This window comes from Rhinolophus sinicus, chromosome 17 (assembly GCF_057876585.1).
Source record: "Rhinolophus sinicus isolate RSI-liver-muscle chromosome 17, RSI-T2T, whole genome shotgun sequence".
NCBI classification, from domain to species: domain Eukaryota; kingdom Metazoa; phylum Chordata; class Mammalia; order Chiroptera; family Rhinolophidae; genus Rhinolophus; species Rhinolophus sinicus.
In genome coordinates, this window is record NC_142517.1 from 183,288,996 (window position 1) to 183,304,953 (window position 15,958).

Genomic DNA, 15,958 nt, shown 5'->3' on the forward strand with positions numbered 1-15,958 from the left:
TGGTCTCTGGGCTGAGGCACTTGTCACACAGTGAGCTTGACTTAAGGTAATGGGTTGACTCCAATGATAGCAAGCCAGGACTCCACACACTCATGAAGAAAGTGTTGAGTAACAGAGGGTTTTTGCCTCCTCTCCTGAACTCAGACCACTTGAGCAGCTACCTGTTTCACCCATATGTGAGGCTAAGTCCTTCACATTACTTTAGTTGAAAGAATAAGAACTGTTTAATTTTATCTACAGATAGCTAACTAGAGATAGAAAGATCAAATGATATTTTCCTTTTTATCAAGGAATTGTCTATACACCTGCAGGTGTTTTAATCCAAGAGCTCTTGGTTTTAATTTATGCTTTGCCACTTACTTTCTGCATGGCCCTGAGCTACTTATCTGACCTATCTGGGCCTCTATTTATCTGTAAAGTGGTTGCCTTGACTAGACCACTATTTTCCAATGTGTAGTTGGGGAGAATGTAGGAAGGGTAGAGAAGCACTGAGTGGATACAACACCTCACACCTCCATTTTAGGGCACAGAATGAACTTGTTCAAATGATTTCCTATGAGGAGACATTTCTTCAACTAAAATAAAAGTTGGGAAAAGTGGGACGTGTCAGAAAGCACACTTCTATCTCTCCTTGAGAAGAAGGAAATCCATCCATGATATATTCCTGGGGCTGAGGCAGTGCACCGGGTAGGTTTAAACTTAGATGGTTGTTTATGGTTTTCACACTGAGATCCTCCAACTTCAGAGAAAGCAAGAAGAGGTGTGGACCATGCATGGAGCAGGCTTCGAAGCCAGGATTGGTGGGAAGCAGAGTGAGGTATCAGGTAAGAGGCTGGGCCCCACAGGTGCCCTAGACTTAAAAAGCCAGGAAACCAGAGACTCCACCTCCTGCCCTGCTCTGGGACTCGAAGCTGCCAGCTTCCACACAAGGAAGGATTTCAGTGCTTCGACCTAAATCCTTTGAGCTAAATTCCGTGGCTGGTGCCAAAGTACATTCCCACCTAAAGTTGTAAGGCAAAACCTATTTACAAGTGCAATGCTTTGTCCATCGAAATCAGATGAGTTGGTTTTCTTCGTGAACGGGAGGAAGGTAAGTGTTGGGTATTGCTACCGTGGTTTGCAGAGACAGCAGGAAACTACTGGCTTGAGAGGACTGCTTGTGGCCCATTTGGGTTAAAACCCCTGCAGCCAGGGACAAGATGCCAAGGACTGGGAACCCATACTAACAATATTAATTTGGCCTGTTGCCCACTCAGCCAGGGCTCACCCTCTGGGGAAATGGGGAAGTGGTAAAGCATTGAGGTTAATGGCATGTGCCTTGGTGTCAGTCTTTGTTCCAATACAGTTCTGGTATTTACTGTATAAACTTATACAAGTTACTTCTCCCTGAGCCTCACAGTACCCATCTTGAAATCCACTTCCTAAAGTGATTATCAAGATTAAAAGAGAGAGACCTCTCAGATTAGAAATCCCCTAAATGCTTATAAATCACTGACTAGCACTGAGGCTGATATACCAGGAGCACTTTACCTGGTAACATATTTTGAGCCTCAAAGTCAGGAGGACAAGAAACAGAGCTTTCTTTATTTTTCTATTTATCAACTTAATTTTTCTGTTGAGTCTCCATTATACAGAATTGGTTGAAATGTAATTGCAGTCAGTTTTGAGTCCCTTCTTTCCCTGGGTTACAGCTACATTCTAGGAGGAATTTATATGACAAAGATAAGGGGCTCTTCCATTGCCACTTTTCCCTGGCATCCTCCCCTCCAGTCCTCACCAACAGGCCACTAGTTGAGCCTCTGTGTTCTCTCCCAGCTCCCCTCAGCTCCTGAGTCCCTATCTGTCACTCAGTGGAACCATTCTATAGCTCCCAAGACAGATGGTTTCTCTGGGGTCTCATTACCTTTCCTCCAGGGCCCCTAGGCCCTCCGATCATACAACAAACCTAATTGGGATTTGGTCATGTTCACCTCACCGCCTGCCCCAGAGCTTGACTCAAGAAAGGAGATAGAACATAGAGCCTCTAAGTTCTCATTATTTCCCTTCTAACTCTCTCTGCTGTATCCAGTCTCCATGGCCAGCAGCCACCATACTACCTTCCAAAACTATCAGCTATGAGCTGAGTCCTTACTCCCTTGTTCCATTGCTGTAGACTTGGAAAGTTCTTTCCTCTATTTTCTATTCCATGTCCCTTCTGAGTCATGAGTCCAGAATGAAGTAGCTAGATCCAGAAGAGGGAATAAGTCAAGGGTTGAAGGAAATACAGCTGTGTGTGTGGTCGGGGTAGGAGTCAGCAAGATAATAAAAATACTGTCCAACCACATTCTCAATAAATGTTTTTAAAGGACCTGGGATGGGAGAGTAAGGGCAGGCAGAGGAGGGGTCTTCTTTTGTTAATTAGGAGCCCCCTAGAGATCCAGAAAGCAGTTGAATTTAAACTTGGAAGCATCTTCCTGTTCTTTTTTATTCTTTGAGGTCTACACAAGTTCATATTTTTCTTCTGGGGAGAAAGGAAGAACCTAACCTGAGTAGCCCACTGTATCTTTCTTTCCTCTGATGCAAGAGAATTACTGGAAGTGTTTGCAGGACACCCCAAGTTAAAGTCAAAGGAAATATCCTCAAATAAGCAAATGGGAAAGAAACACCAAAGAAGGTCCCTCCATGGCTTTCAGTGCTAAATCCTCCACTTTTCAAGGTGAGGGAGGCAGGAATTCTAATGTTCCACCTGGTGTCCTGACCTGGGGCTACAAGGCTCACCGTCAGCCACTCTGCCAATGAGGGGATTGGCTTACTCTAGGGCCTCTCCAAAATGACAGCAACCAGCAACTCTCCCCTTTTCGCCACCGATCCCCAATGTTATTACACGTACTTCCTACTAGAGGTGTCTCAGGGGTACCAGAATAGAAACTCTCTCTCTCTCTCTCTCTCTCTCTCTCTCTCTCTCTCTCTCTCTCTCTCTCTCTCTCTCACACACACACACACACACACACACACACACACACACACACACACACACCATCCAGGTCTCTTCCCAATTCAAAATATTTCAAGAGCACACAAGATTGGGTTAGAAGATTCCACAGAAATAAACAATGGAACAAACATGAAGAATATAGCTTCCAGTGTACCTTTACACAGCAGTAGTTCTAGCTGTCATCACATCACATAGAAGACCACTGTTGCCACACTTGTTTGGTGAGTCTCCTATTCTCTATATGTATGTGAAGACTGTTTGTCCTCAGATCACAAAAAAGCAGAGGCAGATGAAATTGGACCTAATATTATACCCCAATCCCTAAATCCAGTAGGCCATGACAGTCGTTCCCCTGGGTCACTGATTCAGTCCCCATAATACTCTCTGTTTTGTTTCCAACACAGGTGATAGAAAGGAATGCGGACCCGGAAGTCACTCTGCTGACCTTCTTACGAAAGAACTGAATCCTTTTGATTCAAGTCTTTGCCGTGTATATGTTTGCTTCAAAACTTAGGCCAGCTGTGATTATGAAAACTAATCAAACTCTCCGGCCCCAGTTAGCCCCCTTGGCCCTTGCTCTCTCTTTGCTCTTGGCAAAGGTTTAAAAGATGTTAACTGGGCTATTTAGAGAGGATGAAATTTCCCCAGAGTTTCTTATATCTTGGTTTAATAGCAGTGAAACAGGAGCTAAGCTCTTCAGCACTATTTACTCCTTTCAGGACCTTCCAGATCCCAGAAGGGTAGTTATGTAATAGAGGCTTATGTTGCATGTACCTGCCCTGGAGGGAAACCAGATTCTCCAGATTCAGAAAGAACATGTGTCATAGGAAAAGATTGCCTTTCCCTACATCTGTTTTCTTACAATAGATTTCCCCCCACCGTTTTATATATTGATGACAAACATATTTTATAATGGCAAACATATTTTAATTGATAAATCTAATGGATTTCTCAAAGAGACCAAAAAAAAAAGACAGAAATTAAAAATAGAGAAATTGGCCCCTGGACAAGTTTTGGTTAAAAGCCCACACGGTTTTTAATTAGTTGTCAATGTTTAAAAATTAGGAAATTTCATATTTTTAAAAACCTTTTAACAGTTCTATTTTTTAATAATTTTTTACTTTTCAATTATAGTTGACATACAATATTATATTAGCTTCACATAGTGATTAGATATTTATATTACTTGTGAAGTGATCACCCCAATAAATCTAGCACCCAGCTGACACCATACATAGTTATTAAAATAGTATTGACTATATTCCCTATGCTATAGTTAACATCCCCGTGACTATTTTGTAACTACCAATTTGTGCTTCTTAATCACTTCTCCTTTTTTCACCCATCCCCACAACCCCCACCCCCCAATCTGGCAACCATCAAAATGTTCTCTGTATCTATGAGTTTGAGGAAATCTCATATTTTTAAAATCGAGATTTTATTCAGCTTCTCATGAAATGGGCATTCCTGCGTGGCTACAGGCTTGCTCAGAGCTGAGTAAGGACTGTCCCTAGTCACCTGTGCAAAGTGGGGTGTGAGCTTCCAGTTATACCCAGCCCACTCCACTTATTTACATAACCTCTCTGATAAGCATTTAAGGTTATACTTAAATGAATAAGCTCTATGGCTTTAAAAAAAAAAGTCAGTGATTCCAAAATCTTCTTAGCCAGTCTAATTGAGTACATCCAATCCCCTAAATTTTGTGGAAATGGACCACAATTAGGGAGAGAAGTGACTCAAGAAAGGGGGCAAAAGCTGAGCGTTGATTTGGGATTGAACCTGGGTCAAGCAGAGGTAGAGGAACTCTCAAGGTGGGATATGAAAATAAGGGTGGGAGTTTTCTCCAAAGGCCTCGCTTGCATTCAAATGCAATGCAGATTACTGGCAAACCTAGCAATGCATTGAACTGCTAAAAATAAGTTCTTCTCTTCCAATTACATGATTGGAACCCAGAAGAACACCTATAACAACATAAGTTTTTTCAAAGAGCTTTTACTCTGACACCCATTATCTGACAAAATACTTATGATGAGCCTGTGAAGATAAAGTCATTATTACTTTCCATTTTTGCAAGTGAGAAAACAGGCAGGGAGAATTTAATACAATCAGTGTCACACAGTTGATAAGATGTGGAATGGCTTTTACTAAGAGCTAGAGGCAGGCAAATGACTTCTCAGACCTGCACCCCGCCCCCTAAGAAGACTTCCCTTACTGGTGACACCCTAGGGAGGCAGCTGTAATGGAGGCAACCTGTCCACCTTGGTATTTGCTCCTTGACCACCTCCTTCCAGTACGCCTCACAGGAACCAAGTACGCATGCGGAAGAGGAAGCTGTGGTGCCTGCACTGTGATGGTGTCTAAGCATGACCCCATGTCCAAGAAGATAAGGTATCTTGCCCAGAAGCCCAGAGGCCAGAGGAGGGCTTTGTTTCTTTGCCAGGCTTGTATTCTCATCTCACAGATGAAGAAGATCTCTAAGGACCTCCCAGTCTCCTGATTCTCACTCTCTCTGGATCGCAGACACCTCTGAAAATCTGATAAAAGTTATAAGCCCTCTAGTCAAACAATGCAAAAACTAATTGCATGTGGCACGCAGTTGCAAGGTAGATCATGGATCTTCCAAGACCCATCTATGCATCCCAGGTTAAGAAACTCCAATTTAGGCCAACTTTCATTTTACAGATGAGGAAACTGAGGCTCAAAAATATGTAGTGATTTGTTCAAGGTCATACAACTAGTAAGCCATAGAAAAAGGACGTGAACACGCTTTTTCTGGCTCTAACATTAATGCTCTTTCTACTGTTGGGCTGGACCAATCCTGCAGAGCTGGGTCCTGGGCCATGTTTCTATCCTTAAATTAAGGGCAAGATTCCAGGACTTAGGCTGCACCCAAATCCACTGGCCCAAGAAATCAAGAAATCACCTCAGAACACAAGCCATCCAACACTGTTAGGTGACCTTATACAGGAGTTTAAAATTAACAAGCATAAAAAATTCATGAATATGGGTTAAAGACATAGGTGTGCCTTTTACCTGTTATGGGTCAGTGTCCTAATGAATACCCATTGAGGTCCAACCCTATTCCTGGTGTCACGAGTCCATTCCCATTGAATCCAGACCCAGGTGATTCTGTTCTGGGCTTGGAACATTTTTCTGAAGTTCAGAATGCCCATTTGCCCTCTGAGGATCACCATTTCTTACAGATAGTGCAGAGTCAGCAGAGAGGACTCTAATTAAATTATTTCTCCCTGCCACCCCTCCAGTTTCCCATCTCCCAGGCTGAATGATAGGCTTGGGGGGTTTTCTGCTGCCCTTATTGGTTCCCAAGTTCCCCATGAGTCAGGTCTGTGTTATTCCCTTTGACTTCCCTTGTGCTTTTCATACAAAGACACTTCTCCATCACCGCGTGTCTGGTGCCCATCTGTTCTCTACATGGAGCTGCTGTCACCACTGTGGAAGGAGTTGGAAGCATCAAAACCAAGCTTCACCTTGTACAGGTAAGAGCACATGCTAATATTCTCACTTCTTAACTTTATCTTTTAAACAAGTGTTGAGTTGACTGCACTACCTGAGGCTTCTAGGCTGTGGTCAGATAAGTGGAAGTTTTGGCTGCATACTGACCAAGATAATAGCTGTTAAGTGATTTAAAAGAAAGCTGGAAATCCATCCACATTTTATTAAATGATCATCTTTTTCCTACTTTTTCTACTTGAATGATAAATAGGATTATCAAAACATTAATACCTATTGGACTATAGCACAGAATAAATAAATGTCTCTGAGACTAACAGGATACAATTCAGGAATATTCCCTGTGGCAAGGTCTTCAGAGTAAAATCAGAATTGAGGGTGACTGTACCAGAGCATGAAGACAATCATTTCTCCAAAGCTTGACGTGACGCTGGAACACACAGGCTGGTTTTAGGAGTACTGTGACACGTGTTGGCAGAAACACATTGATCCCTTTGTCATTGCTGCAGGGGTTTGGAAAGCCTTAGGCTCAGATCCACCAACACAGCAAGTCCTTCCAAGCAGGAAGAGCCTGGGTTTAACCTTATGAGAATCAATTCCAGGAAGGTCAGCCAAAGCAAAGGACCCAACAGAGTTCAGTAGAGTCTTCAAGAAGGTCAGAGAGGATGTTTACACCAAGGTCAATAAACACAGCCTCTAGGACTATATTACATTGTGAAATCTAAAGCAGGATTCCCCAAACTTCAATGTGCCTAACAGTCAGCTGGGAGCTTATGTACAATGAAGGTTCTGAGTCAGGTTTGAAGCAGAGGCCTGAGGTCCTGCATTTCCTACAAGCTCCAAGGTGGAACTGACAACACTGGTCCATGGACCACATTTTAAATATAATAGCAAGAATATGGAACGCAGACCAAACTCTTTGAGAGTAGAACTCCTTTTGAGCCAACACAAAATAATTTAAAGAAGTAACATGAGGTCAATAGTACATCGTCTCCAAGTGAATCAAAGAGATGGCCTTATGGCCAGAACTAAGCTAGGAAAGATATGGAGGTGTTCAAGAAAATTGTTTTTGTAAACTTACAGCACTTTCCTTTATAATCACTGATTTCTGGAGAATTCTTTTCACTCTGGAAATGGAGGCTGCGTGCCGTTCATTCCTAATTAGAAGGACCTGGGCATTTGAGCTTAAGAAGTGATTATAACGACAGAAACGGGCTCTGAGCCACCTCTTCCAGGAGCAGGGTAGGAAAGGGGACACTGGCCATCTCTGATTGAGAAAAGGAGTGCACTGCTCAGGGAGTAAGTTCGCCCCTGACAAGGCAGATGCAGGGCGAAAACCCTGATGAGAGGTGGCAGCAAGAACGTAGGGCCTGTGACTATGCGTGTGTCCTTCCAGGAAAGGATCGCCAAGAGCCACGGCACCCAGTGTGGGTTCTGCACCCCCGGGATGGTGATGTCCATCTACACGCTGCTCAGGAACCACCCACAGCCCTCAGAGGATCAGCTCATGGAAGCCCTGGGAGGTAGGCCTGACATGGAGAAAACCCACCATGCCCCCGAGGCCACGTGGGAAGTGCGCCGCAGGCTGCCTCACACCACCCACATCCTCATCCCAGCCCCACTCAGAGACACCCCACCCCTCGGTTGTTTCTAAAGTAGCTACAGTTCACCCAGGAGAGAGAATATCAAGCTGTACTCTGCTGATCAGAGCACTTACTGGAGCAACCTGCACAGGACTAACACAGCGCGTGTGGACCACACCCCCATCTTGACACCCCACTTCTCTATCCACTGACTTATTTGGCTGCCTTCACTAGGGTTGTTGTAACAAAGTACCACAAACTGGGTGGGCTAAAACAACAGAAATTTATTCTTTCAGTTTTGGAGGCTAGAAGTCTGAAATCAAGGTATCAGCTGGGTCATGTCCCCTCTGAAAGCTCTAGAGGATTTTTTTCTTGCCTCTTTAGCTTCTGTTGGTTGACAGCTGTCCTGGCATTCCTCAGCTTATACATTCATCACTCCAATCTCTACCTCCATCTTCTCATGGTCTCCTCTCCTTTCCCTCTTTTTATAAGGGCACCAGTTACTGGATTAGGACCCACTCTCATTCAGTATGACCTCAATTTAACTTGAGGACATATACAGAGATGCTATTTCCAAATAAAGTCACACTCACAGGCTCTCAAGTTTAGGACCCCAACATATCTTTTGGGGGGACACATTTCAACCCATAACAGCACCCTGCACATATTGAAAGGATCCTTTAACTTTTGCAGTGGGTTTAAGTTACTAAAGAGGAATTCTTAAATATCCCTTTTTCAAGATTAATAAGCATTGTTTTCAGGTGTCGATGATCCTTAAACAGCCATCTGTTAGATACACAAATTCTTAGACTGAGGCCTGAAGGGTGAGCACAGATGCTCTCCTAATCTACCAGTTGCTAGTGGACTTCCTTTACTCTCTCTGCTCTGTTACAGAAAATCATCTAAAATCTCCATTTTCCTTAGTTTCTCCCATATGTGACGTCCTTCAACAGCTCCTTACCGCTCAAACATGGCCAAGCCTACCTTCCTTCACGAAGCATTCAGAGAAGTCCAACTGGCCTCACTAACCCATGCTTCCTCCTCTGCTACGTGACTCCCTGCTGGCCAGTCTCCTCTCACCTTGCAATTCCTCTGCACGTTGCCAGTTCTGCCCCTTTGCTCACGCTGTTCTGTGAATCCTGAATGCCCCTCTCCTGCTTTCCACCAGCCCATTGTTTGCTCATCCTTCAAGCCAGGCTTCTTTGTGAGGCCTTCCTGAATGAACTCTGTTGCACACTGACCCTCTTCTATCCCCACCCTTATGCCTTCATCCTTGGAAACCTGAGGTTCTCAAATTTTACCATGCAATAGAATTACCTACGGTCTCTTAAATGCAGATTCCTGAGCCTGTCCCCAGACGTTCTGATTCAGGAGAATTGGAGAAGGGCCAGAGATCTGCATTCTTAACCGTATCTTAGGAAATTCAGATGCAGTGATCTAAAAGCCACCGACAAGCACTACTAACAAACTGCCCAGCGCATGATCTTTTGCTCACATAGTGCCTCAGAAATGGCCTATATTTTCTGTGTTATAGGATGCCCTGTATCTTACATAGTGTCTGAAATATAGTTGTTGTCAATTGAAACATGTTGAATGAATGAGCTCATCAGATAGACTATCATCTCTTTAGGACAAAGAATAAAACTGAATTTGAGGTGGTGGAAAAGATAATATTCTAAGAAGAGAAAAAAAAAGGATTGAACAGTCTGGAAGATATTTAAATACTCTAAAAAAACTGAAAAACAAACAAACCTGAGCCTGTTTTAACCTTCAAAAGAAACCAGTAAAAATAAGTCCTACTGAGAATCATGCTTCTTTTCTGATTAGGTAATCTTTGCCGTTGCACTGGGTATCGGCCAATTCTCGAGAGTGGAAGGACATTCTGTGTGGTGAGTAGGTGACTGTGGGGACACCCTACAGAGCAAAAGTGACAGTGACAGCTGGTCAAGGCTGGGACTATAGGCGTTTAATTATTTTTAGACCATCTAAACAGACTATAAGGGAGACCAAGTGAGTTGGTCCCTACTGACTCACGGGAGTTGTAACTATTAGTTGAGAAGAGGGTGAACGTTACACCTTTTTTGATGTCCCATGTCCCACCACAGAGGGAAGGCAGGTGATCTAACCAGCCATCCAGACATCTTCTATGACCAATTAAGCGAGGCATCAGGACAGGTCGGGTACCAGGCCTCCAGCAAACCCAAGAAGACAAGCAAAGGCCTGGAGTTAGCTTTGAGGAGGCAAGGTTTGTCCCAAGAATCCAGACCATCCAGAAAATGTGAGCAGATAAAGAAGCCAAACAGGCAGACTGGAATCCAAAATTCACCCCAAGTACAAGAGCACAGGGAGTTTCCTCTACAAAATGGGAATACCTCACTGGGCTGCTGTGAAGATCAACTGAGCACTATGGCCAAGCATGTAGCAAAGTCTTGCTTGGCACTTAGTGAGAACTCAACAAATGGCTACTACCATTACTGAGGACGCTGTTGATGCTATAAATAGCATTTGATGGGGAGACCAAACAGGCACATCTGATCGCCCTCTGCTGAGGGTGAGACAATGTAGGCAGTACCACCCTTAGACCCAAACAAGGGGGACCTCACACTTTGAAGGGTCCCTCGCTGGTCATCCTCCAGCCTTTCTTAGGAGGCCATGTGGCCAAAGTGACTTGTTCACCTGGAGCCTTCACCTCTTTCTAGACCAGTCTCCAGGTACAGCCTTGATCCCAGTCCCAGGCCAGACACAAGGTTCTTCCAGAGTCCATCTATCTAAGACAAAACAGCCAGTGTGTGCACCTCTAGGAAAAGGACAGGTAATCACTACCTGTTTGTGGAGGAACGGACAGAGCTTGGACATTCAGGCTGGGGTGCTCACTAGTGTTTGAGGCCCCTCACAGTACAGAACAGAGCCCAGGTGGGGTGAGAAGGGCAGAAGGGGACCCCAGGTCTACAAATAGGAAAGGTGGGGAAGCATATCCCATTCCCCAGAGCAAGGCTGGTCCCCCTTGCACACACGTCCCAGGCTTCTGCCACACAGGGGAGCCAAGTCGACAAGCTGAGAAATAAAATGAATAGCTTGTAAACCCATCAAACTGCAGGTGTAAAAGGAAAAGCACTTGTGAAATACAAATAAAGCAAGTTAAAGGTAACCTCTCTCCCTCTGGAATGTAGGTGTAATCTACCTTCCTAGGCACAGACTCTGGGAATAAAGGCAAAAATATGGTCAGAGACCCATCCTGCAGCCAGCAGGCCCCCGTGACTTTAAGGAACCAGGCACCCCAGCAGGGATACCTGAGGCTCCTACCTACTAGACCAAAGGAAGACTGGGTTTTTCTGTTATCATGGATTCATGGCCCATCCAGGAAGCTCTCAGAGCTTTGAGTAAGAAAGAAAATGCTGTTAGCTTGGCCTACCTGTTTTGCTTCTTGGACAGAATTAGGAAGATGGCAGACTGAAACATTCGGGCAGAAACAGAGAATTGGGGTAACTGAAAGAAAGTATTTTGCTAAATTATTAGGAAAAAATATATAAGGAAGAAGATACAAGAGGTGAGTTTGGAGGAAATGGAAAATAAAAGAGCTGGCAAGTGGAAATCAGCTTTAAAATTAATTGATTGCCCATCAATTCCCAGTCAGTCCTACGCAGATCCCAAACGTCTGATTACCAAAATTAGTTCTTCATCTTTCTTTATTTATGTCCTTTTTCTATTTTTTAATGATCTATAAATGATAATATTCGATGCTGTTGAGTCTTATATATGCTAAAGAATGGATAAATTGCTATTGCCTAAAAAGCATTTATCAATTAATTCTACCACTAGGAATCCACCTAAGAAAAAACTCAGAGATGTACACAAAGCTATACATGTAATGAACAGAAACGTTTATTATAATGTTGTTTATAGTTATAATGTAGGAAAAAACCTATGTATACATCAACAGCAAATTTTACAAATATATAGATATATATAGATATATCCAGAAGTTGTACTATTATCCAATCATCAAAATTATATTTTAAAGATGTTTTAATGATATGGAAAAAGACAATATAAATGAACAAATAGGCCAAATAAAAAGGATACTGTACTATAAATATATATTATATCAAAATATAGGAATAGGGTAATGTAATTTCTTTTATGCTTCTCTATATTCTATATTATTGTTTTATATTAAATGATATATTTTGCATATGTTACATATAAGATTATATCATTTATAACTCCATATGTATCATTTTACTTTAAAAATAAAGCAAAAGGAAAAAGATCTTATAATTATCCGTGTTGCGGCAGAAACCACCTACCTGGTGACTAAAACATCTGGAGTAACTAAAGTGGCTAAAAACATCTGGAGTCTCATTTAAATTGCCAAGGCCTTCAAGGCACACACTTATTTACCTATCAAAAAGTTTTTCATCTTAAAGCATTTCACCTTCCTAGGAGTCAAATGGCTGTCAACAGAAAGGAACAGGAAAATGCTGCTTGGATCAGGGAGAAAATGATTCTTTCTCACATGGCAAGAGCAGTGACGTGAGTCCCTTTGTTTGTTTTGTCTTCTCCCTTAGAGTAGTACTAAATGCTGGCCTAGTGTTGAAACCATGCTTGTTAGTTCTGATGGTCATTCTCTGCTTTACCTACAAGTGTCCAAAGCGCCTGCACGAATAAACCACTTTTCATTTGGGAGTTGGGTAAAGTAGTGATTCAAAGCCTGAACTCTTAGTTTCCCTTTCATTCTCTTGGAAGGCTGGAACAACAAAATAAAAACCTGTTCAGACAAGAGAAAAAAAGACCTACCCCAGCAATGATAAGTCCTGTCCTCAGGTGGAAATGGGTTTCTGTGCCAGGGCCGACTCACACAGAGTTGTCCTCTACCACTGTGTTTCCTCCTTTGTTAGAGAGAGGGCACTGCAACCTCAGGAAGGCTGAGGAGCCCATCCAAAGTCACGTGGCAAGTTCATGGCTCTACAGCTGGGAAATCCAGCCTGAAACATTCCAATCCCTGGCTTTGCTCTCTCAGAGATACTAGTTTCCTAAAAAGACACACAGCCAAGTTCTTAAATGAATTATTTAGAGAAGCTGGAATACAGGATAAAATAGAGTCAGCTCCCCATAGCCAAGGAAATCCGAGAGAATAGAGTTGGCCTTAGAGAAAACTGAGTCCATCACCTCCCTCCTGTATCTATTTCTATCCCTCAGCCCTACTTTGTTCCCGTTCTTGGCCTCCCACTGTCACCATATTTTGGTCTGAAGAAGGCATGCAATAAGACAGAAGATTGTTGCAAAGGAAAATGGGCTGCACCCCTATGACCATTTAACAGAGGATCAGTGCCTTGGAGGAATTAATACATTGTAAAACCTGAGTCTCAATTTTGTGGCCTCAGGAATTCAATCTGGGCAGAGACTGGGCTCGGGAAACCACTTGACTCACTTGAACCAAACTCAAAAGAACATGATATTTAAACTGGAATGTGCCCTGATATTCTTTTATAAAGAGAAACACAATTATAAAGTAGATCTTTTGATCACTGAACACATGTCCTTTCCCTATAGGAAAATACACATAGGAAGCCACAATATGAGAAGGTTGCTTGGTGAGCATGGATGCAGACCAGTTGAATAATCTTAAGGATGACATCATAGATATCCCCTTTTTCTACCAGGGTAGACCTGCTGGCTGGCAGGTGTCTGCCCCCAGACCTCCCCTTCTCTTTAAGCTATATTTTTCGTATCTTCCATTGGATAACTGTTACACCTTGGCCTAATGCCCTCATTGTGTTTGTTTTAAATTTTAATTCTCAGACACATCTTATTTCTAGATTTTAGAGATATACTACATTATTGCTCCCAGGTACTGCCAACACTTCTAATTCCCAGCTAACACAAAAAACTGGTCATTCAGATGTTGGCCTGTAACACTTCAATCTGGAGTCTTACTAACAACCTTTACAAGGAACAGTTGCAAGTTTTCTTTCTATTACAGATCCCGGGAAGACCTCAGAGAGATAGAAAAAGATGAGTATTGGACATATGTCAGGCCATTTCACCTAATTGTCACATTTACCCTTCAAAACATGCATATTTCCATTTAACCTTTAGAGAGGTAAAGTACCTTTCCATAGGAAGGGTCAGAGTCGTGGCAGAGCTGAGAATGAACCCCGATCTGTCTGCCCCCAAGAGAGTATTTCCACGCCCTTCTCTATCACACAGACCTCTAACCCTGATACCCACAGTTCTATCCCAATTTCCCCTACCTCTTCAGGAATGTTTTCAGGGAATAAGTGTTTCCAAAGCTAAAACATATTTGATTCAGACAAAATTACAATTTGAGTAGCTTTTCCCTGTGTTTTAGTTTCCTACGCAGTAAATGGAGATAATTTACTTTCTTTGTACCATTGTGAGGATTAAATAAATTTCTAATATAAATAAAAGCACTTGGAAAGTAAGCACTCCATCAATGTTAACTACTGTTATTAAATTTAGTGGGGTATATATGCGTGTTTACACATGGGCATATATGTTTAGTCATTTTTACTTAAGCCACAGGACTTTTCAGAGCTTTTAGCAATTTGAATCTCGATTTGACAACTGAGAAAATAGTAGTTGGGGCACAGTGGAGAGGATTTCCCAAACTTATTTGACCTCTAATAGTTTTCACAGACTGTCTTTATATTTTACGGGGTACTGTTTAAAATTTCTCACAGGATACGCTTTCCTTTACTATCATACGTTTTAATGGAAAAATCAGTATTTCTTTCACAACAAAATTGTTACTTAAAACAATTTGGTTTAAATTATTTCCCTGTACAAGGAGAATGGGAGAATTATTACTATGTTCATTTTATCTAATTAATGTAAATAATTATACTGCTGTTTCCAGTTCAGCTGGGCTGACAGGGCCATCTTCTTCTGCTCTTTATAAAGATTTCCACGAAATTATTTATGAAAGACGAGTTCCAGCCCTTGGACCCTACCCAGGAGCTCATATTTCCCCCAGAACTCTTGGTAAGATGAATTGGGTGTTTTATGTGCTTATTTAAATGTCACTGGTTATAAACTCAGTTTTCTGAAACCACTCTTTGCTTCCTATGAAATTGTCAAATTATGGAAATGTTTGATCAGATCAAGATGCTTTTCGCTGCCCAGCACACCAAGTCTCGGCTGATGCCCTGAACATATTCCCCAAAGCCTCAGCTGAGGCTATTTTTCAAACGACATCACCCTTACTCTCATCATTGTAATCTAGAATGTGTCCCTGTGGACTGTTCCAAGTGATAACAGCTTTGTTCAGCTTCTAACTTGGTCTTTCCAGCCACACCAGTACATTTACCCCAAGGAGCACTTCCAGCCCCACCCCCCACTCCACATTTCTCACCCTTCTCTCTATCAGCATTTCTATCTTCCTTCTCAGGCATCCAGTGATCCCACTCTATAAAATCTCTAATTCTGAAAGGGGTTCTGATATGTTTACCCATGCATTCAGTAAGTCCAGCAACTTATTCATCAGGCAACATGCCAGGCACTGTTCTAGGTACTGAATATACAGCAGGGAACAAAACTAACACAAAGACCTCAAAGAGGTTGTAATCTGGTGGGAGAGACCAACAATAAGCAGGATAACGGATGAGACATATAGTGTGTCAGGAAGTGAGAAAGAGAAAAATAAAATAGATAAGGGGGAAAAGATGCAGGGGTTGCAATTTTAAATATCCAGCCAGGGAAGACTTCTCTGAGAAGGTAACAGTTGAAGGAAGTCCTAAGGGAAGTGAGGGAGCAGGCGATGAAGATAAGATATGTGGGGGAAGAGCAATCCACGCAGTGGGCACGACCAAGTGCAAAAGTTCAAGGGGTGGGAGAATGCCCTGATCAGGGGAGAGAGCAGGGCCCAGCATGGCTGGAAGGGAGGAATGAGCAGGCAGACCATGCCACA

General features: G+C 42.7%; 1 protein-coding gene across 1 annotated transcript in view; it reads left to right on the forward strand.

Annotated features, from left to right (window-relative positions):
- The first annotated feature begins 899 nt into the window (after positions 1 to 899).
- LOC109444972 (aldehyde oxidase 2) overlaps positions 900 to 15,958 on the forward strand; it is a 70,591-nt gene continuing 55,532 nt past the window's right edge. Inside the window, exons 1-8 of the mRNA XM_088794501.1 lie at positions 900 to 1,090; positions 3,379 to 3,436; positions 5,266 to 5,362; positions 6,363 to 6,471; positions 7,842 to 7,968; positions 9,856 to 9,917; positions 12,472 to 12,561; positions 14,953 to 15,033. Of these exons, the coding sequence (XP_088650627.1) occupies positions 1,037 to 1,090; positions 3,379 to 3,436; positions 5,266 to 5,362; positions 6,363 to 6,471; positions 7,842 to 7,968; positions 9,856 to 9,917; positions 12,472 to 12,561; positions 14,953 to 15,033 (678 nt within the window). The 5' untranslated portion in view covers positions 900 to 1,036. The remainder of the gene's footprint in view (positions 1,091 to 3,378; positions 3,437 to 5,265; positions 5,363 to 6,362; positions 6,472 to 7,841; positions 7,969 to 9,855; positions 9,918 to 12,471; positions 12,562 to 14,952; positions 15,034 to 15,958) is intronic.